Consider the following 21,506-nt stretch of genomic DNA (forward strand, 5'->3'; position numbering starts at 1 on the left):
ATGGTGAGCACAAGGGGGCATAGCTTTAAATTGAGTGGTGATAGATATAGGACAGATGTCAGAGGTAGTTTCTTTACTCAGAGAATAGTAAGGGTATAGAATGCTTTGCCTGCAACGGTAGTAGATTCGCCAACTTTAAGTACATTTAAGTCAATATTGGACAAGCATATGGACGTACATGGAATAGTGTAGGCTAGATGGGCTTCAGATTGGTATGACAGGTTGGCGCAACATCGAGGGCCGAAGGGCCTCTACTGCGCTGTAATGTTCTATGCAGCTAGAATGGGAGAGGTCATCTTGGTTCTAGGACAAGTGAGTGAATGGTCAAAGGAGAAGTATGATCTGGATAAATGTGAGATTATTCACTTTGGTAACATAAACAAAAAGGCAGATTATTATCTGAATAGTAATATATTGAGAAACAGGGAGGTGCAGCAAGACCGGGGTGTGCTTGTACACTTGTCGCTGAAAATAATATTGCAGGTGGAGCAGGTAGTGAATAAGGCAAATGGTATGTTGGCCTTCAAGAGGATTTGGGTCCAGGAGCAGGGATGTCTTGCTTCAATTGTACAAAGCTTTGATGAGACTACAGCTGTGTGCAGTTTCAGTCTCCTTATCTGAGGAAAAGTGTTCTGGCTATGGGGGTAGTGCAACCAAGGTTTACCAGACTAATTCCAGGGATGGTAGGACTGATGAATGAAGACAGATTGGATCAGTAGAAACTATATTCACTGGAACTTAGAAGAATGAGGAATGATCTCATAGAAACATGTATAATTAGATTAAATTAGATTCCCTACTGTGTGAAAACAGGCCCTTTGGCCCAAGTAGTCCACATCGACCCTCTGAAGAGTAACTCACCCAGACCCATTTCCCTCTGACTAATGCACCTAACACTATGAGCAATTTAGTATAGCCAATTCACCTGAACTGCACGTATTTTTACTGGACTAACAACCTAGTTAACATGAATTCAACATGGCAATGTGATAATGTGAAAATTACATGGTTCTGAAGTCACAAAGCTCACAACAGTAAAAGTGACTGTAAAACTTACTGGGTTGTCACTAAAACACACATGTTCATTTACATCTTATTATAGAAAGCAAATTGCCATCCCACTCTTAGCCCATGTACGTCTCTATACGAGTACAAATGTGCCACATTTTAACCAGTCACTTCATGTGTAAGGCAGATCTTTGCAGAAATCGCACTCAGTACCTAATTGACTATCATCATCCAAACTCTATTACCTCAAAAACCTGTTAATTTCATAAGTGTTGTGGTACAAATAAGCACTGAGATGGCTTTCTCAGTTGGACATAGCATGTAACATTTTATATTATTTAATTTTGATTTACAACTGCATAACACTACTAATCTTAATGTTTTGGTCTGTACTGTAGGTAATCTTTTCCTAACTTAGATAACTTAATATCAAAGATTGATTAAATGTAACATAGGAAAGAAGGAAGGGGAACAAAGTTAAGGATTTGATTTTGTGGTTGTACAAACAGTCAGTAAACACCTTTAAATTTCTTTTCATTTTGTATTCTTATCATGAAGAAGTGATGATGCATTCACAAGTATAAACTGATAAATATGTACCACTGGAAAAAATGTATAGGTATGGGGAAGACAAAACAAAATCATCTGAATGATTTGTTTCTCATTCTAAATAATTTTTCAAACTTCAGAAGATGAAAATTTTAAATCTTGTAAGTTAACTATATATAAAAGTGCAATATTTGTAAAATAGCTGAATATTTTTATTTGTTTTTATTGTAAATGCATTATACTCTTGCCCTGCCAGCCCTTCCGGTACTTTTCAAACAAGTTCTTCAGAACAAAGAAGCTGATGAAGGTAGCACCACCACTCTACGCTGTGAGCTTACTAAGCCTAATACTCCTGTAGAGTGGAGAAAGGGGACAATGGTGCTTCATCCCAGTGACAAGTATGAAATAAAACAAATGGGTTCTATTGCTGAACTGTCAATCTGCAATCTGAAACAAGGAGATGCTGGAGAATATGTGTGTGATTCGGGTGACCAACAGACCACAGCTTCGCTTAAAGTGAAAGGTATGGAAAAATATTTTTATAATAATAATAATAATTTATACAGAGTACACAAAGAGATCACTTCACCTTTCTGTCACTGCTCTAATTTTTAACAAGCAGATTTATGAGTTTGCATTCCATTTAAATGTATTTGTAATTTTTTCAGGGTTTGCTTGCCTCACTGTCTAATTTCCAAAGTTTCCCAGATATCTGATATGCATTCATAAAAGAAACCTTCAACACTTCTTTAATGCTATTTAAGTTCCTACTCATTACTATCTCTGTTGCCTGTTGAAACTGAATTCATTTTTACTGTTCTTGTGTTAAATCGTTGTCTACAAGTGTAGATTTGCCTGAAATCCATAAGTTCAATTGAAATGAGTCATTTTTAACGCCAAACAGATGCCAGGCTATGTCTTGAATATACATGTGCAACTCCACACTGGAACTGCACATTTAGGTGAAACTGGCATTAGTCCTATTCATTAGATCTAATGCCAGTTTCAGGCTCTTTTGCAAAATTTATCTTTACTTGACCACAGCATGCACCTTACATACTGTGGTTGGTTTCTTCAGGGTCAAAGCAGTCAAACTAACAATCCTTAAATGGAAGCTCTGGAGACTGAAAAGTTTGACTTGTTTTTCTTATTTTGGAGGCAGGAGGAGTAGAAGGGCCCTTACCAGATTTACAACAAAACAACTGTCTGCTGCCAGTGACCACTCACTCACCTGCTGAATTATTCCCTTTTGCCTAGACATGGCTTTTGCCCGAAACGTCGATTTCGAAGCTCCTTTGATGCTGCCTGAACTGCTGTGCTCTTCCAGCACCACTAATCCAGATTTTGCCTAGACGTGCCTACTCACTTACACCAGCTCCTGGTTTAGTCACAACTTTATTTCCAGTTCTTACTCTTCTGTCTTTTGCCTTCTTGCAATCAATATTCCCTTTAACATGTATTTTTTGGTGCAATTCCCTTTAAAATTCTTTCCCACAACCACAGAAACACAGTATTTATCAAGCAACTAGGCCTGTCTGGAACTCACAGACATTTATAGAACAGAAAGATGCCATTGGCACATCATGCAACCTGGGGTGGACAAAACCTGGGGTGGACAAGACTAGATTAGCTTCCCTACAGTATGGAAACAGGCCATTTGGCCCAACAAGTCCACACAAATCCTCTGAAGAGTAACCCACACAGACCCATTTCTCTCTGACTAATGCACCTAACACTATGTGCAATTTAGCATGGCCAATTCACCTGACCTGCACATCTTTGGACTGTGGAGGAAACTGGAGCACTCAGAAAACCCATGCAGACATAGGGAGAATGTGCAAACTCCACACAGACAGTCGCCTGAGGATGGAATCGAACCTGGAACCCTGAGCCACCATGCCACCCCAGGACTAAACAGGGTAAATGCTAGAAGCATATTCCCAATGACTGGGAAGTCCAGAACCATGGGTTACAGTCTAAACAGGTAGGCTATTTAGGACTGAGATGAGGTGAAATTTGTTAACCCAGAAAATGATGAACCTGTGGAATTCTCTGCCACAGAAAGTGGTAGAGGTCAAAACGAAGAATATTTTCAAGAAGGAATTAGATATAGTTCTTAGGGCTAAACGGATCAAAGGGCATGAGGAGAAAGTGTGAACAAGAGACTAAGTTGCATGATTGTTCATGGTCATATTGAATGGTGGAGCAGGCTTGAAGAGCCAAATGGCCTAAACTGTTGCTCCTATTTTATCGAGTCATAGTCTGCATCACAGAAAAAGGCCCTTCGGCCTACCAAATCTGCACCAGTCAAAAACCTAATTATTCTAATCCTATTTTTCAGCTTTTGACTTATAGGCTTCTAAGCTTTGGCACCACAAGTACCACAGAGATGTACAGCACGGAAGCAGACCTTTCAGTCCCACTCAGTGATACACATGGCAAGTACTTCACACACAGGGTGATGGGCATCTGGAATGCATTGCCAGCAGAGGTGGTAGAGGCAGGCACGATAGATTCATTTAAGTTGCGTTTGGATAGATGCATGAGTAGGTGGGGAGCAGAGGGTTACAGTTGCTTAGGAATTGACCGACAGGTTTAGACAGTACATTTGGATCAGCTCAGGCTTGGAGGGCTGAAGCAGTGTAAATTTTCTTTGTTCTTTGACCAGATAGCCTAAATTAATCCAGTCCTATTTGCCAGAATGTGGCCTTTATCCTTCTAAACGCTTCCTATTCATGTACCCATCCAAATGCCGTTAAATGGTGTAATTGTACCAGCCTCCACCACTTACTTTGGTAGCTCATTCGACACATACACCATCCTCTGCATGAAAACGTTGCCGCTTAAGTCCCTTTTAAATCTTTCCCCTCTCACCTTAAACCTAATGTTGGATTTCCTGATACCAGAGAAAAGACCTTGTCTATTTATCCTATCCATGCCCCTCAATTTTGTAAACCTCTATGAGGTCACCTCTCAGCCTCCAATGTTCCAGGTAAGACAGCCCCAGCCTATTCAGCCTCTCCCTATAGCTCAAACCCTCCAACCCTGGCAACATCCTTGCAAATCTTTTCTGAACCCTTTCAGGTTTCACAACATCTTTCCTATAGCAGGGAGACCAGAATTGCACACAATATTCTGAAAGTGGAAAGTGTCCTACACAGCTGCAACATGATCTCCCAACTCCTATACTCAATGCACTGACTAATAAAAGGAAAGTATACCAAATGCCGTCTTCACTATCCTGTCTACCTGTGATTCCACATTCAATGAACCTGCACTCCAAGCTGTCTTTGTTCAGCAACACTTCGCAGGACTTTACCATTAAGTGTATAAGTCCTGCCCTGATTTGCCTTTCCAAATTGCAGCACCCCATTTATCCAAATTAAACTCCATCTGCCATTCCTCGGCCCATTGGCCTATCTGATGAGGATCCAGTTATAATTTGAGGTAATCATCTTCACTGTCCATTACACCTCCAATTTTGGTGTCATCTTACTAATTATACTTCCTATGTACACATCCAAATCATTTATAAAAATGACAAAAGCCAGTGGAGCTGGCAGCAATCCTTGTGACACACACTGGTCACAGGTCTCCAGTCTCAAAAGCAACTCTCCACCATCACCCTCTGTCTTCTAATTTCGAGCCAATTCTGTATCTAAATGGATAGTACTCCCTGTATTCCGTGTGATCTATACATAGAACATAACAGCGCAGTACAGGTCCTTCGGCCCTCGATGTTGTGCTGACCTATGGAACCAATCTGAAGCCCATCTAACCTACACTATTCCATTCTCATCCATATGCCTATCCAATGACCATTTAAATGCCCTTAACCTTGCTAACCAGTCTACTATGCAGAACCTTGTTGAACACCTTACTGAAATCCATATAGATCACGCCCATCGCTCTGCCCTCATGAATTTTCGTTACTTCTTCAAAAAAGATAAACAAGTTAGTGAGACACAATTTCCATTGCACAAAGCCATGTTAACTATCCCTAATCATCCTTGCCTTTCAAAATATTAATAAGTCACGTCCCTCTGGATTCCCTCCAACAATTTGTCCACCACCAATATCGGGCTCACTGGTCTTTAGTTCCCTAGTTTTTCCTTACCATCTTTCTTAAATGATGGCATCATGTTGGCCAATCTTCAGTCTTCCGGCACCTCATTTGTGGCTATTGACAATCCAAATATCTCAGCAAAGGGCCCAGCAATCACTTTCCAGGCTTCTCAGATATATCTAATCAGGTCCTGTAGGGACTTATTTGAAGACATCCAACACCGCCTCCTCTGTAAATGGAAATTTTTCAAGATGCTCAATTTACCTCTGACTATTAGCGTTGTATAGAGTAATCCCAATAAAGTGATCATCTTTTTCTTATTTCTCAGTTCCGCCCAAATTCCTGGGTGTATATCCAGGAATATCCTCCATAATACAGCCATAATGTTATCCCTAATCAAAAATGCTATTTCTCCTTCTTCTACTGCCCTTACAGATAGAGAGCTCCACGTTCCACCATCTTCTACCATGCCTTCTAAATTCACTTGCCCCTTACCTTAAATCTATGCTCCTGGGCATTGTTCCCTCCAGCAAGGAGAAAAATTCCTTCCTGTCTATGTTATTGAAACCCCTCATAATCTCAGTCTCTTCTGCTCCAAGGAAAACAATCTCAGTCTGTTCAAACTCTCTTCACAACCAGCACTCTCTCCAGCCCAGGCAACATCTTGATAGATCTCCTCCCTATCCTCTCCAGTGTTGTCACATCCCTCCTATAAAGGAGGGTTATGTTTCACAGGTAAGTCACATCTGGCTCAGCTACACATGGAAGCAACTGAATCTTCAGTAGAGGCACAGAACATTTCCTACAAGCCTCCAAACCGTTTTTTTTTCCCAGTTGTGTGTCATCTAGGGTACAAAATACATGTGATTGACAGGTTCAAGGGTAGACATATTAGCAAATCATGCAAACACTTCAAAAATATATTCATTGGCTGCAAAGTGCTGACAACTTGACGCTACAAAAGAAAGTACAGGTTTTTTATTTGCTGGAGCTGTTGTATGGGTTTGGGGGTCAGAGAAGGCTTAATCCGTTTTCCTGCAAGCACTCACCACTCGTTTCTCCTCAGGAACCTCAATAATTTCCCCCTTGTGGTTTACTATTTTTAAGTGAGGGTGTTCAAAATCTCCACCTGAAAACAAAACAAAAAAGGTCACTGTATGATTGCATCATTTCAAACAAGAATAAAATGTGCCCTACAGATGTATCTTGTCCACACCTTGTGCACCCAAGATAGCAGCTTGCACCTCACTCTGAACTCCTGTTATTCTAATCCTTGACATATGTCCATTCCTTGAACTATTCAATTATAGTTTCTGGAAATCCCTACCAAAAATATTTCATCTCACATCTCCTTTCCAAACCGAATAATTCTTCTAAAACAAATCAAAGAACTGAAGATTCTGTAGACCTGAAACAGAAATTGCTGGAAAAACTCAACAGGTCTGGCAGCATCTGCAGAGAGACAGAGTATACATTTAGGGTTTAGTGACACTTCTACAGAACTGATAGTAGTGAGGAAAAGGTGGTATATATCTGGTGATGGGGCATGGAGGAGCAAAAGGAATGAATTGATAGGCAAAGATGGAGCATAGAGATAGAGAGAGAGTCAACAACACAGCCAGGTAGACAAAAGGAATGCATAATATAAGCCAGGGAGAGAGAAGAACTGATAATGGGGACCATAAGTTAGGGAGAATGAGCTGGCTGTGCTGAAAGCAGCCCACGTCATGACAGGGCCTGGGTGTGGAGGTGGCTAAGGGACATGGAAGAGGGTGTTTAGGCCCTAAATTATTGAACTGAATATTGAGTCCTCAAGGCTAAAGGGTTCCCAAGCAGCAAAATTACATATTGTTCTTCCAGCTTGCGCTGAGTGTCACTGAAGCACTGCAGCAATGCTGAGATGGAGATGTTGGCCAGGGAACAGGGTGGGGTATTGAAATGACAGGCAACTGGAAACTCTGACCTGGAGGGTCTGTTTCCATTTCCATTATAAACCCTGATGTGGAGGTGCTGGTGTTAGACTGGGATGGACGCATGACACCAGATTATATTCCAACAGGTTTATTTGAAACAAAATCAAAAACTTTTGGAGCACTGTCCTCCATCAGGTGTCAGATGAAGGAGCAGGGCTCTGAAAGCTTGTGATTTCAAACAAACTTGTTAGACTATAATTTGGTGTTGTGCGACTTCTGCCTTCAGTACAAACTCGTTGACTCCCACAGTTATCGTGGCTGTATATCCTCACACCCTGCTTCCTGTAAAGACTCTATTCCATTCTTCCAGCTCCTCCGTCTCTGTCACATCTATTCCGATGATGCTACCTCCTTCCTCAACCAAGGATTCCCCAGCACCACAGCTGACAGGGCCCTCAGCTGAGTCCAACCCAGCTCCCACACTTCAGCCCTCTTTTCCCTCCTACAAAAGCAACAGGGTCCCCCTTGTACTCACCTACCCATCTCAGAGGACCACATTCAGAGGGTCATTAGCTGCCACTTCTGCCCCACCTCCAGTGGGATGCCACCTCTGGACACACATTCCCCTCTCATCCCCTGTCAGCCTTCTGCGGGGACCGTTCCCACTGGGACACCTTGGTCCATTACTCCTCCAACCCCCAACACTCCACACAGGTCCACAGCAGCTTCTATTGCAACTGCAGAAGGTGTAACACCTGACCATTTACTTCGTCCCTTCTCAGTATCCAAGGCCCCAGACACATCTCCCAGGTGAAGCAGCACTTTCCTTGCACTTCACACAATCTAGTCCTCTGTATTCGCTGCTCACAATTTGGTTTCTCTACACTGGGGAGAGAAAACACAGATTGGACACTTAAGGTGAGATTCAAAATGGTTTCCAGGCATTTAATACATGACAAAATGTCTGCCACAATCTAACAATTCTTCAACAAGCACCTTCTGCCATGTCTACACCCTAATCCTGCCCACAGGCTAGGCCTTGTCATCATGTGGGCTGCTTTTAGCACAGCCAACCCATTCTCACCTACTTATGGTCCCCATTATCATCTTTTCTGTCTCTCTGGCTTACCTTTATCGATCACTTTTATCTGCCTGTCTTTATTTCTCTCTGGGCTCTCTCTCTCTACCTATTGTCTACTCCTTTACCGTTGTCTTCAGCATATATACCACTTTTTCCAAGCCACTATCAGTTCTGAAGAAGGGTCAGTGTTAACTCTGTTTTCTCTCTCAGATGCTACTACACCTACTAAGTTTCTCAAGCGATTTCTATTTCTCTTTAAGGATCCTTCCCTTTGATCATGTTCACTTCCCTTTCAGGTTTTCGGTTTCATTTTCCCCAGAGTATTCACCCTAGTTTTGAGGAAATATTTTTAGATGTCATTTTCTATGTGACAGATATCTGATAGAAAGGTAAAGGTGTTTTAGGGGAGTATTCCTCACAGTGCAAATTCATAAAAAAAAACTCTGACTCAAGAGTGGAACTGTCAGCACTCAAAGAGCAAAAGATCTAATCATTATATTTCTCAAGACCCAGGAACAAAATCTAACTTCAGTGCATTCCTACAGATGTTACATCTGGTGGACATAAAAGGTCCTTTGGTACTTGAGAAGAAAAGAAATGGATCTCTTCACTGTGCTCAGGCCATCTTTTATCCCTCTATCAACATCAGTCTAAAACCAAGTACTTGATCATTATCTCATGGGCATTTGAGGGATCTTGCTGTGCTAAACATTTCTTACTTTACAAATGTCACTACACATCTAAAGTATTTTATTGTCTAGAAATCATGCTGGGGGCTCCTGTGTCGATGGAAAAGGTTATCTAAATGGTAGTTAATTTTCTGCAGATTTTTCAGAAAAACAGTTTCCATGTTAAGTTTTTACCTTGTTAACAGGCAGTTTATGAACAGGTTCATTAGACGTGCACTGAGATGGACAAGCGAATCAATAATACTGACCTCGTTTTGCCAATGCTTCTGCTCCCTTCCTAATTCTGGACAAGTTTATTGTCTTTTCTTGTTCAACCTTATTTGTCAGCTTGAGCATGACCATTCCTTTGTTCTTTAACTTTTGTTGAGCCAGGCTTTTGGCTAAAGGGAGAAATTGGAAATATTCTTCAAACAGATAGAGCTTAGGAAGAGAATATTCCCTTTTCAAGTTGCATAACAGATTGCAAAATAATTCAAAATTGGTACAAGTCAGCCTATTGGCAAATGTCCCTGTTTTTATCCATCATATCTAGAGGCATCTCACTCTTCACAACATACTTACATGCAGTAACTTTATGGTATTCGCTTACTCTACAATCATTCCAACTTTATTCTTTAGTTGCGTTTCCACCCTCTGAATACTGAGTCAAGACTAGAGTGGTGCTGGAAAAGCACAGCAGGTCAGGCGGCATCCGAGCAGGAAAATCAACGTTTTGGGGCAGGAGCCCTACATCAGGAATGAGGCTGGGAGCTCCAGGGTGGAGAGATAAATGGGAGGGGGGTGTGGCTGGGGCTGGGGAGAAGGTAGCTAAGAGTGTAATAGGCAGATGGAGATGGGGATAAAGGTAATAGGTCGGAGAGGAAAGTGGAGCAGATAGGTGGGAAGGAAGATTGGCAGGTAGGATAGGTGGACCATGAGGATGGTGCTGAGCTGGCAGATTGGAACTGGGGTAAGCTGAGTGGAGGGGAAATGAGGAAACCACATTGATGCCCTGGGGTTGACGTGTTCTGAGGCGGAAGATGAGGCATTCTTCCTTGGTCAGGCTTGTGGATCTTGGGAAGGAGGTAGAATCAGACGGTGCAGGGTTCCAAAAGTATAAGGTTGGAAGCTGTGGGTGGGAGATTTCCTGAGGTGATGAGTTTGTGTATGGTCTGAGATAATGGTTTGGTTTTGGGGGGTGTGGGGTCATGGTCGAGGGGGTGGTAGGAGGACGTGTCTTCGAGTTGGCATCTGGCTTCAGCGGTGTAGAGGTCAGTGCGCCAAACCGAGAGGTTGGAGTGGGGGAGGGGGGTAAACAGGTTGAGGCAGTTAATGTCTCGGCGGCAGTTGGAAATGAAGAGATCGAGGGCAAGTAATAGGCCAGCACGGGATGTCCAGGTGGATGGAGGTGGGTGAAGGGGTCCTCGGAAGGAAGGCGGGAGTCCTGATTGAAGAACTAAGCTCAGAGGTGGAGGCAACAGAAGAAGTGTTCGACATCATGGCACATATTAAATTAATTGATGCGTGGACGGAGGGGGATGAAGGTAAGGTCTTTGCTGAGGACTGATTGTTCATTTCCTCTCTGAATACTGTTGAACCTGTTTGTACGTTTCCAGAGATTTGCAACATTTACTTTTTTAATGACTAAATGTTTGGGAAGAGAATGAATGAAAGCCCTCGGTTTAAATGATTACCAAACCCTCAATGGACTATGAGAGTTCTTCAGCTGCTAGGACTATGGACGTTTTGTGCAGATTAACACTCAGTCATAGATGTTACAAGGCTTAATAAGATGTCTTGAAGCTCTGCTGGAATACCATTAGGATTTTTGGAGAAGGTTTGGAGTGTAAAAATATCTGATTTGCCGGCCCAAATGCCTTTTCTGATTTTATGCTTTCACATATTCTTGTTAGGGTGAATAGTGTTGTAGCTGATAATCTGGGCATGACGTACAAAATAAAAACTGGAAGAACTGCAAATGTTGTATATCAGAAACAAAAACAGAAATTGCTGAAAAAGCTCAGCAGGTTTGGTAGCATTTGTGGAAAGAAATCAGAGTTAATGTTTTGGATCAAATGCCCCTGCCTCAGCTGCTGCTGCCAGACCCGTTGAGCTTTTCCAGCGATTTCTATTTTTGTTGGGCATTATATGCTCATGACTGAAGAAGTATCAAACAAGGTAAAATGATTGTTCCTGAACTAAATTTATATGGCTCACTACCATTTGAACCTCTTCTGCTTGGCTCAGTGTTCACATGATGGTTATTACCTCTGCTAACTATTACAAGCAAGTGTATTTAAGTTGGAGTTAGCTGTGGCTCAGGGAGCAGCACACTTGCCGCTTAGTCAGAAGTTTCTAACTTGAAGTCCTATCCCAAAGATTTAAACACAAAAATCAAGGCTGATTCGCTAGTGCAGAATAGATCCAGAAATGGCTCCAACAAACTCCAGGAGCGGAGAGCTGTCGAGGCTCTATGTCTAGAACCATTTCTTTCTCCCAAGCATGCTACACTTCCCATAAATTGTCACAATTACTCTAATTCTGTATCAACCTGCTGTTTCTACTCTCAACATATACATTGAATTCATATTTAAACACATTTTGGAGCTCGTACTCAGACTATGCAAAGATTGCAGTGAGGGGGTCAACTTATAATGCCCTACAACTTGTAAAAATCCATGAAAGAACAAAACACAAAGAACAAAGAAAATTTACAGCCCAGAAACAGGCCCTTCAGCCCTCCAAACTTGTGCCGATCCAAATCAACTGTCTGAACCTATTGCCCAATTCCTAAGGATCTGTATCCCTCTGCTCTCCCCCCTACTCATGCATCTGTCCAGACACACCTTAAATGAATGTACCGTGCCTGCCTCTACTACTTCTGTTGGCAATGCATTCCAGGCACCTACCACCTTCTGTGTAAAGTACTTTCCGCATGTATCCCCCTTAAACTTTTCTCCTCTCACCTTGAACGCATGACCTCTCATTATTCAATCCCTCACCCTGGGAAAAAGCTTATCTCTGTCTACCCTGTATATACCTTTTGCGATTTTGTAGACCTCAGTCAGGTGCCCCCTCAATCTCCTTTTTTCTAAAGAAAATAATCTTAACCTACTCAACCTTTCTTCATAGCTAGCACCTTCCATACCAGGTAACATCCTCGTTAACCTTCTCTGCACTCTCTCCAAAGTGTCCACATCCTTTTGGTAATGTGGCAACCAGAACTGTACACAGTATTCTAAATGCGGCCAAACCAATGTCTTGTATAATTTTAACATGACCTGCCAGCTCTTATACTCAATACCCCGTCCGATGAAGGCTAGCATACCATATGCCTTCTTGAGCGCTCTGTCCACCTGTGCAACCACCTTCAGGGTACAAAGGACCTGAACCAGATTTCTCTGCTCATCAACTTTTCCCAAGGCTCTTCAGTTTACAGTAAAGTTTGCTCTAGAATTAGACCTTCTAAAATGCATCACCTCACATTTGCCTGGATTGAAATCCATCTGCCACTTCTCCGACCAACTCTTCAGTCTATCTATATTCTCCTGTATTCTCTGACAGTCCCCTATGCTTTCTGATACTCCACCAATCTTAGTGTCATCTGCAAACTTGCTGATCGTACCAACAGTGCCCTCTTCTAGATCATTGATGTATATTACAAACAATATTGGCCCCAAAACTGACCCCTGTGGAACATCACTGGTCACCTTTCTCCATTTCGAGAAACTCCCTTCAACTACTACTCTGTCTCCTGTTGCTCAACCAGGTCTTTATCCACTTAGCTAGAACATCCTGCACACCATAGGACTTCACTTTCTCCATTAGTTTACCATGGGGAACCTTATCAAATGCCTTACTAAAGTCTATGTATATGACATCTATCAACTTGATCACTTCCTCAAAGAACTCTATTAAGTTGGTAAGGCACGCTGTCCCCTGCACAAAACCATGTTGCCTATTACTGATAAGCCCATTCTTTTCCAAATATAAATAGACCCTATCCCTCAGTACCTTCTCCAGCAACTTTCTAACCACTGACCTCATGCTCACTGGTCTGTAGTTCCTGGAATATCCTTACTACCAGTCTTGAACAGGGAGACAACATTAGCAACTCTCTCGTCCTCTGGCACTTCAGCTGTGTTTAAGCTACAAAGATATCTGTCAGGGCCCCACCTATTTCCTCTCTTGTCTCCCTCAGCAACCTGGGATTGATCCTGTCTGGTCCTGGGGATTTGTCCACCTTAATATCCTTTAGCCTACCCAATGCATCCTCTCTCCTTATATCAACATAATCCAGAGTAAACAAACTTCTATCTCTAATCTCAACATTCAACAGGTCCCTCTCCTCAGTGAACACTGATGCAAAGTAATCATTGAGAATCGCTCCCATTTTCTCAGGTACGACACACAACTTTCCTTCCTTATCTTTAATGGACCAACCCTTTCTCTAGTTCCCTCTTATATATGAATAAAAGGCCTTGGGATTCTCCTTAATTCTGCTCGCTAAAGTTATCTCATGACCCCTTTTAGCTTGCTTGATTCCTTGTTTAAGATTGGTCCTACTCTCCCAATATTCCTCCAAAGCCTGTTCTGTTCTTAGCTGCCTGGACCTTATGTACGCTTCCCTTTTCCTCTTGACTATGCGCATAATTTCTCCTGAACTGAAAAATGTGTTGCTGGAAAAGTGAAGCAGGTCAGGCAGCATCAAAGGAGCAGGAGAATCAACGTTGTGGGCATAAGCCCTTCTTCAGGAATTATGCCCAAAACGTCGATTCTCCTGCTCCTTTGATGCTGCCTGACCTGCTGCTCTTTTCCAGCAACACATTTTTTAGCTCTGATCTCCAGCATCTGCAGTCCTCACTTTCTCCTAGCATAATTTCTCCTGTCATCCACGGTTCATGAATCTTGCCTTTCCTATCCCTGGTTTTCAGATGGACATGCCTATCCTGCACTATCTTCAACCTATCTTTGAAAGACTCCCACATATCAAATATGGACTTCCCTTCAAATAGCTGTGTCCAATCCATATTTTCCAGCTCCTGCCTAATTTTGATATAATTGGCCTTGGCCCAGTTTAGTACACTTCCCTTAGGACCACTCTCATCTTTCTCTAAGAGTATTCTAAACCTTACAGAATTGTGGTCACTATTACCAAAGAAATCTCCCACTGCAACTTCTACCACCTGGCCTGGGTCATTCCCCAACACCAGGTCCAATATGGCCCCTTCCCTATTTGGACTATTGACATACTGCTCTAGAAAACTTTCCTGGATGCTCCTTACAAATTCTGCCCCATTCAGACCTCTGACACTAAGTGTCCCAGTCAATGTTGGGAAAATTAAAATCTCCCATCACCACCACCCTGTTGCCCTATTTGGACTATTGACATATTGCTCTAGAAAACTTTCCTGGATGCTCCTTATAAATTCTGCCCCATTCAGACCTCTGACACTAAGTGTCCCAGTCAATGTTGGGAAAATTAAAATCTCCCATCACCACTACCCTGCTGCCTCTACATCTTTCCATAAGATTAGAGTGGTGCTAGAAAAGCACAGTAGGTAAGGCAGCATCCGAGGAGCAGGAAAATCGACGTTTCAGGCAAAAGCCCTTCATCATCTGCCTATCTTTCCATAATTTGTTTACCTATTTGTTCTTCTACCTCAAGCTCACTGTTGGGAGGCCTGTAGTACAGCCCCAATAATGTAACTGCACCCTTCTTATTTCTCAGCTCCACCCATAATGCCTCACTGCTCAAGCCCTCTATAGTGTCCTCCTTTAGCACAGCCATGATATCATCCCTGACCAGCAATGCAACTCCTCCCCTCCTTTTACTTCTCTCCCTGTTCTGTCTGAAGCATCTATATCCTGGAACATTTACTTGCCAATCATCATGCCCTTCCTTCAACCAAATCTCTGTGATCGCAATAACGTCATACTCCCAGGCTCCAATCCAAGCCCTAAGTTCATCTGCCTTATCCACTATATTCCTTGCATTAAAGCATACGCACTTCAGACCACCAGTTCCTTTGTGTTCATCTGCTTTCTGTCTACTCTTCCCCTTGGTAATGCTAACTTCATGATCTTGTTCCTTACAGTCTCTAGTTTCCACCTCACTGTCTACTAAGTCTTCTCTTCTGGTTCCCAGCCCCCTGCCACATTAGTTTAAATCCTCCCCAAAAGCAGTAGCAAAAACTCCCCAAGGACATGAGTTCCAGTCTGGTGCAGGTGTAGACCGTCCAATTTGTAATAGTCCCACCTTCCCCAGAACTGGTCTGATTGTCCAACAAATCTGAACGCCTCCCTCTTACACCATCCCTCAAGCCACATGTTCATCCTGCCTATTCTTCCATTTCTACCTTGGCTAGCACATGACACTGGTAGCAATCCTGAGATCACTCTCCTAGCTCCCTGAATTCTGCTTTCAGGACCTCATCTCATTTTTTACTTTTATCATTGGCATCAATGTGCACCATGACAATTGGCTGTTCACCCTCCCCTTTCAGAATGTTCTGCAGCCAACAGGTGACATCCCTGACCCGAGCATCTGGGAGTCTCTTTATAGGCCACAGGACTGTCTATCTCCTCCCCTTATAATAGAATTCCCTATGACTCTGGCCCTATGAGTTTTTTCCTGCCCTTCTGAACAGGAGGGCTCCCCGGGTGAGCCATCTCTCCCAACAGTATCCAAAATGGTATACCTGTTTTGGAGGTAAGAATTGTGTGGTAAGAATTTTAGAATTTGTACTTACACTTATCCAGAAACTTCCCTTTATATATTAATTCCATATTTTCGACATCAATATTTGGTAACTCCTTTGAGATTCTGAGAAAAAAGTGATTAAGTTAATTACAGATTAATCAATGAAAAGAGATAGGAAATGGCTAAGAAAAGGATTATTTGTGAAAAATTGTCTATGTTTGCCTTTTTTATCATTACATCAAGAGCAGAAAAGAGCTAGGATTGTATGTGCTTTATCACTGGGTCCAATTGATTTTGTTATCTCAAATGTCCATTAACATCCAATCACAACATCAATCATTGCTTACTCATTGTAGAACTGAAGACCTGTGGCATTTGGAGAAATAGTGATCTGTATTTTTCTTTCTTTTCCCTGAAAAGTAAAAGAGAGCTTAAACAGTGAAAAGCAAAACAAGCTTACATTTTGTAAAACAAAAAGGACAATTGAACTGTCACATGAAAAATAGCACAGAAAGAGGCCAATTAGCCCTTCGAGACGGTGTTGTGCCTTTCAAAGAATAATCCATTTATTTTTTAATTCATCCTTGGCATGCAAACATCACAGTGAGACCAGCATTTATTGTCTAACACTAGTTGCTTTAGAGGAAGTATTGATGACGCACTTTCTTGAAGACACAGTCCTGGTGAGGGTCTAAAATTTGAATTTAGGCAGTTGTCAGAAGCAACAAGTATCTGTCAATTTTTATTAAGCAAAAATGGCTTTTCAATTTAAAGTAACACAACAAACTGGCTGCAAGTAATGATTTGACTGTGTGAACTTGAACTGATGCTTTATTTAGAAATAAGAGAGAACAATGGATTTTTCATAATATGAATCATAAGACAGTGATTTGGTATTCGAACTAACCTTGAATTGCTTGCATGGAATGGTGCTCTACATAAATTAAGAACCCTATCCCGGGGAATATCATTGAATTAACCTGCTGTAAACCATGTCACCTTATTATAGGTTATTGGTCTTTTCTTGTAATTAAGGCTGTACTACCTCTTAAAAAACATATAAATAATGTGTAATTTTTGAATATAATTGTGCCATTTCTCCATGGAACACAGAAGCTTTTAACCTCCATGTTGCTGGACAAATCTGTGCCAGGCTGCCTTATTTTATTAAACTGGTAACCTTGCTTTAAACAGACAGTACTCCTAGTGATTCTTTTGACTGATCTCAAACTAAAAGGCCCCTTTGGAAGGGTCTAGATCTTCACTGGTGATGCAGGTACATTTGCAGTGGAATCTGATTATTAAATGTTTGAAGTTCTGCTGAGAACATATACATTTTGTTGAAGATTTTCACCTTGAACTCATCAGGATAATTCACAAGAAATACCAAGTGAAGGGAAAACAACATTTCTAATGATATGAAGAGAGTGTCGGTTTATTTTGCAGTGTGGCACATTTGTATGTAGTGGAAGTTACATATATTACAGGGCCCTGTTCTGTAGACTCAGAACCTGTACAGATATTGCGACTATTTCAACACAACAAAGTAACTTACAGCCATTCTTGTGTTCATTTCTCAGGCCAATGTCTTGACCTATCTGAGTCAACCTGCCTTGTTTAAAATTTAAACTAAACTAGAACATAGAACATAGAAAAGTACAGCACAGAACAGGCCCTTTGGCCCATGATGTTGTGCCAAGGATTAATCCTAATGTAAAATAAAATAACTTAACCTATGCATCCCTCAATTCACTGCTATCCATGTCCAGCAATCGCTTAAATATCCCTAATGACTCTGGTTCCACCACCACAGCTGGCAACGCATTCCATGCATTCACAATTCTCTGCGCAAAGAACCTTCCTCTGACATCCCCTCTATACCTTTCCCCTAATAGCTTAAAGCTATGACCACTTGTGCCAGTCAATCCTACCCTGGGGAAAAATCTCTGGTTATTGACTTTACCCATGCCTCTCATTATCTTTCATTATCTTGTATACCTAGTAAAACTAGGCAGTTAACTGTCAGTCATCATTAACTGGTGCAGTGTCCATGGCAGTGCCATGACTAATCAGATTCTATTTGCCAAACAACCAGTACTCTTCTCTAATTTGTATAAATGTTGTATTTCTTTCAGTTTGGTATTTCTTGCAAATTGTCCTGATCAATGTAAAGTGAACAGCTTTGACAAAAATGTGTATTTTTCAGCAAAATTCAACTTCTGTATTATCAAATGACTAATTAGTTAAATTTGAATATCCCTAGCTATTGTGGTAAGATTTGACATGTCTCTACAGCATTATTCCAACCTTCTGGCTGACTGGTTGAGTATATTTTCCACTATGCTACAATCCACTAGGCTCCTTATCTTTATTCCCATGTTCCTCCTTTCAATGCCTTTCTCCTTCAACTATTATCCAACCAATTCACTTTTGAATGCTACTATGGAATCTCTTCCTGATTGGACTTTACATTCCAAACCTTAACTATTTGCTGTTTATGGAGGTGATTGCTTAAGTTGCCTCTGATTCTTCCTCGAATTACATGATCTCAAAACAAGCAGCTTTCTCTTGGAGGGACGTCAATCTTTGGAGCATGTATCCTTTCATATATTTGAAGCGGAGTTAGATAGATTGTTGACCTACAACTGAATCAAGGGTATGGGGAACAGGGAGAAAATGGCATTAAGGCCCCAATCACAGTAGCCATGATTTTATTGAATGGTGGAGCAGGCTTGAGAGCATCCATTACATCTCCCAGTCCATCTGTTTTTATGCTCACTTTAAATTTATGCTCACTCGTTATTGGCCTTTCAGGAAATGGGAACAATTGCTCTATCTAAATCCTTCATGATTTTAAGTGCCTTAACCAAATCTCCTCTGCTTATTACAGCTCCAAGAAGAATAAATGGAGCTTCTTCAATCTAACTAAAATCTCGCATCCCCAGAATGATTCTAATAAATCTCTTTTGTAAACTCTTCAAAGCTTTCCTCAAGTGTAATAAAATTGGGCACAATATTTCAGCTGAGGTGAACTGCTTTCAGTAGGTTTTGCACAACTGCTTGGCTTTTGTAGGCCAGGTCTATAATCGCTTCCAATTTCCACCCTGCCCTCACTTTTACCTGGTCCATCTCTGACTCTTCCTTTCCCTTCCTCAACATCTCTGTCTCTATTTCTGGGGATAGACTGGCCACTAACATCCATTGTAAACCCACTGATTCCCACAGTTACCTGGACTATACATCCTCTCACCCTGTTTCCTGTAAAGACTCTACTTCATTCTACTAGTTCCTCCATCTCTGTCACATAGTTTCATTGTAATAGAAGGTGGTCATTTGGCCCATTGAGCCTGCTCCGCCATTCATTAAGATAGAATAACGAACAAAGAAAATTTACAGCCTAGGAACAGACTCTTCGGCCCTCCAAGCCTGAGCCGGCCAAATCCACTGTCTAAACCTATCACCCAATTCTTAAGGATCTGTATCCCTCTGCTCCCCACCTGCTCATGCATCTGTCCAGATGCACCTTAAATTAATCTCCCATGCCTGCCTCTACTACCTCTGCTGGCAATGCTTTCCAGGTACCTACCATCCTCTGTGTAAAGTACTTTCCACATGTGTCCCCCTTAAACTTTTCACTTCTCACCTAAAACACGTGATCTCTCGTTATTGAATCCCTCACCCTGGGAAAATGCTTATCTCAATCTACCCTGGCTATACGCTTCATGATTTTGTAGACCGCAATCAGGGTCCCCCCTCAATCTCCTTTTTTCTAATAAAAACAATCTTAATCTACTCGACCTCTCTTCATAGCTAGCACCTTCCATAACCAAGCAACATCCTCATTAACCTTCTCTTCACCCTCTCCAAAGCGTCCAAATCCTTTCGGTAATGTGGCGACCAGAACTGTACACAGTATTCTAAATGCGACTAAACTAAAGTCTTGTATAATTTTAACATGACCTGCCAGCTCTTGTATTCAATACCCCATCCAATGAAGGCAAGCACACCATATGCCTTCTTGACCATTCTATCCACCTGTACAGCCACCTTCAGAGTACAGTGGACCTGAACTCCCAGGTCTCTCTGCTCATCAACATTTCCCAAGACTCTTCAGTTTACAGTAATGTTCGCTCTAGAATTAGACCTTCCAAAATGCATCACCTCAAATTTGCCTGGATTAAACTGCATCTGTCACTTCTCTGCCCAACTCTCCAGTCTATCCATATTCTCCTGTATTCTTTGACCATCCCCTATGCTTTCTGCTACTCCACCAATCTTCATGTCATCTGCAAACTTACTGATCAGACCAACAATGCCCTCTTCCAGATCATTATGATCATAGCTGATCTATCTAATGTCTCAGCTCCTCCTAACCATATTATCCCCATAACCCTTAATTTGCTTACCATGCAAAAACTCATCCAACTGTGTCTTGAATAGATTTAATGAAGCTGCCTCTGTCGCTTCCTTGGGTAGAGACTTCCATAGATTCACTACTCTCTGGAAAAAGCAGTTTCTCCTCGTCTCTGTCCTAAATCGACTCCCCTAATCTTGATGCCATGTCTCCTAGTCCTAGTCTCACTCATCAGTGGAAACAACTTGCCTGCCTCTATCTAATCTATCCCTATCATAATTTTATATGTTTCTCTAAGATGAACACATATTCTTCTAAATTCTAGCGAGTATTGCCCCAGATGGGTAAACCTCTCCTCATAGGGTAACCCCCTCATTTCTGGAATCAACCTGGTGAACCTCCTTTGCATCGCCTCCAAAGCCAGTATATCCTTCCTCAAATAAGGAGACCAGAACTGCACGGAATACTCCAGAAGTGACCTCACCGACACCTCATACAATTGCAGCAGAATCTCCCTGCTCTCATAATCAATCCCTCTAGCAATGAAAGCCAAAATTCTGTTTGCCTTCCTGATTCCCTGTTGCACCTACAGAGCGATTCAGGTGCAAGGACTCCTAAGTCCCTCTGCACAACAGCACGCTGCAATCTTTCACCATTTCAATAATACTCTGACCGACTATTTTTACTTCCAAAGTGGATAATCTGACATTTACCAACATTATACTCCATCTGCCAGACCTTTGCTCACACATTTAACCTATCTAAATCTCTCTGCAGACCCTCCACATCCTCTGCACAATTTGCCTTTCCACTCAATGGAGCCTCCGAAATGTTCACCTTCTTCCTCAACTGAGAATTCCCCAGCAACATTGTTGACAGGGCCCTCAAATGAGTCCAATCTATCTCTCACTTCACCCCGACCCCCTCTCTTCCCTCCCACAACCGCAATCGGGTATCCCTTGTCCTTACCTACCATCCCACCAACACCCACATCCAGAAAATAATTAGCTGCCATTTCTGCCACCTCCAGTGAGATGCCATATTCCCCTTCCCTTCCTTGTCCACCTTCTGCAGGGACTGTTCCCTCCAGGACACTCTGGTCCACTCTTCCTTCACTCCCAAGACCACGCCCCCCAAAGCCCCATAGTACCTTTCCCTGCAAAT

At 42.0% G+C, this 21,506-nt stretch overlaps 1 protein-coding gene across 1 annotated transcript in view; it reads right to left on the bottom strand.

Annotated features, from left to right (window-relative positions):
- Window positions 1-21,506, bottom strand: part of LOC122550130 (NEDD8 ultimate buster 1-like) — a 57,777-nt gene that overhangs the window by 26,077 nt on the left and 10,194 nt on the right. The window contains exons 3-6 of the mRNA XM_043690759.1: window positions 16,336-16,400; window positions 16,038-16,111; window positions 9,555-9,686; window positions 6,673-6,752 (exon numbers count right to left, since the gene is read on the bottom strand). Coding sequence (XP_043546694.1) covers window positions 6,673-6,752; window positions 9,555-9,686; window positions 16,038-16,111; window positions 16,336-16,400 — 351 coding nt within the window. The remainder of the gene's footprint in view (window positions 1-6,672; window positions 6,753-9,554; window positions 9,687-16,037; window positions 16,112-16,335; window positions 16,401-21,506) is intronic.

This window comes from Chiloscyllium plagiosum, chromosome 5 (genome assembly GCF_004010195.1).
Source record: "Chiloscyllium plagiosum isolate BGI_BamShark_2017 chromosome 5, ASM401019v2, whole genome shotgun sequence".
Lineage (NCBI taxonomy): Eukaryota > Metazoa > Chordata > Chondrichthyes > Orectolobiformes > Hemiscylliidae > Chiloscyllium > Chiloscyllium plagiosum.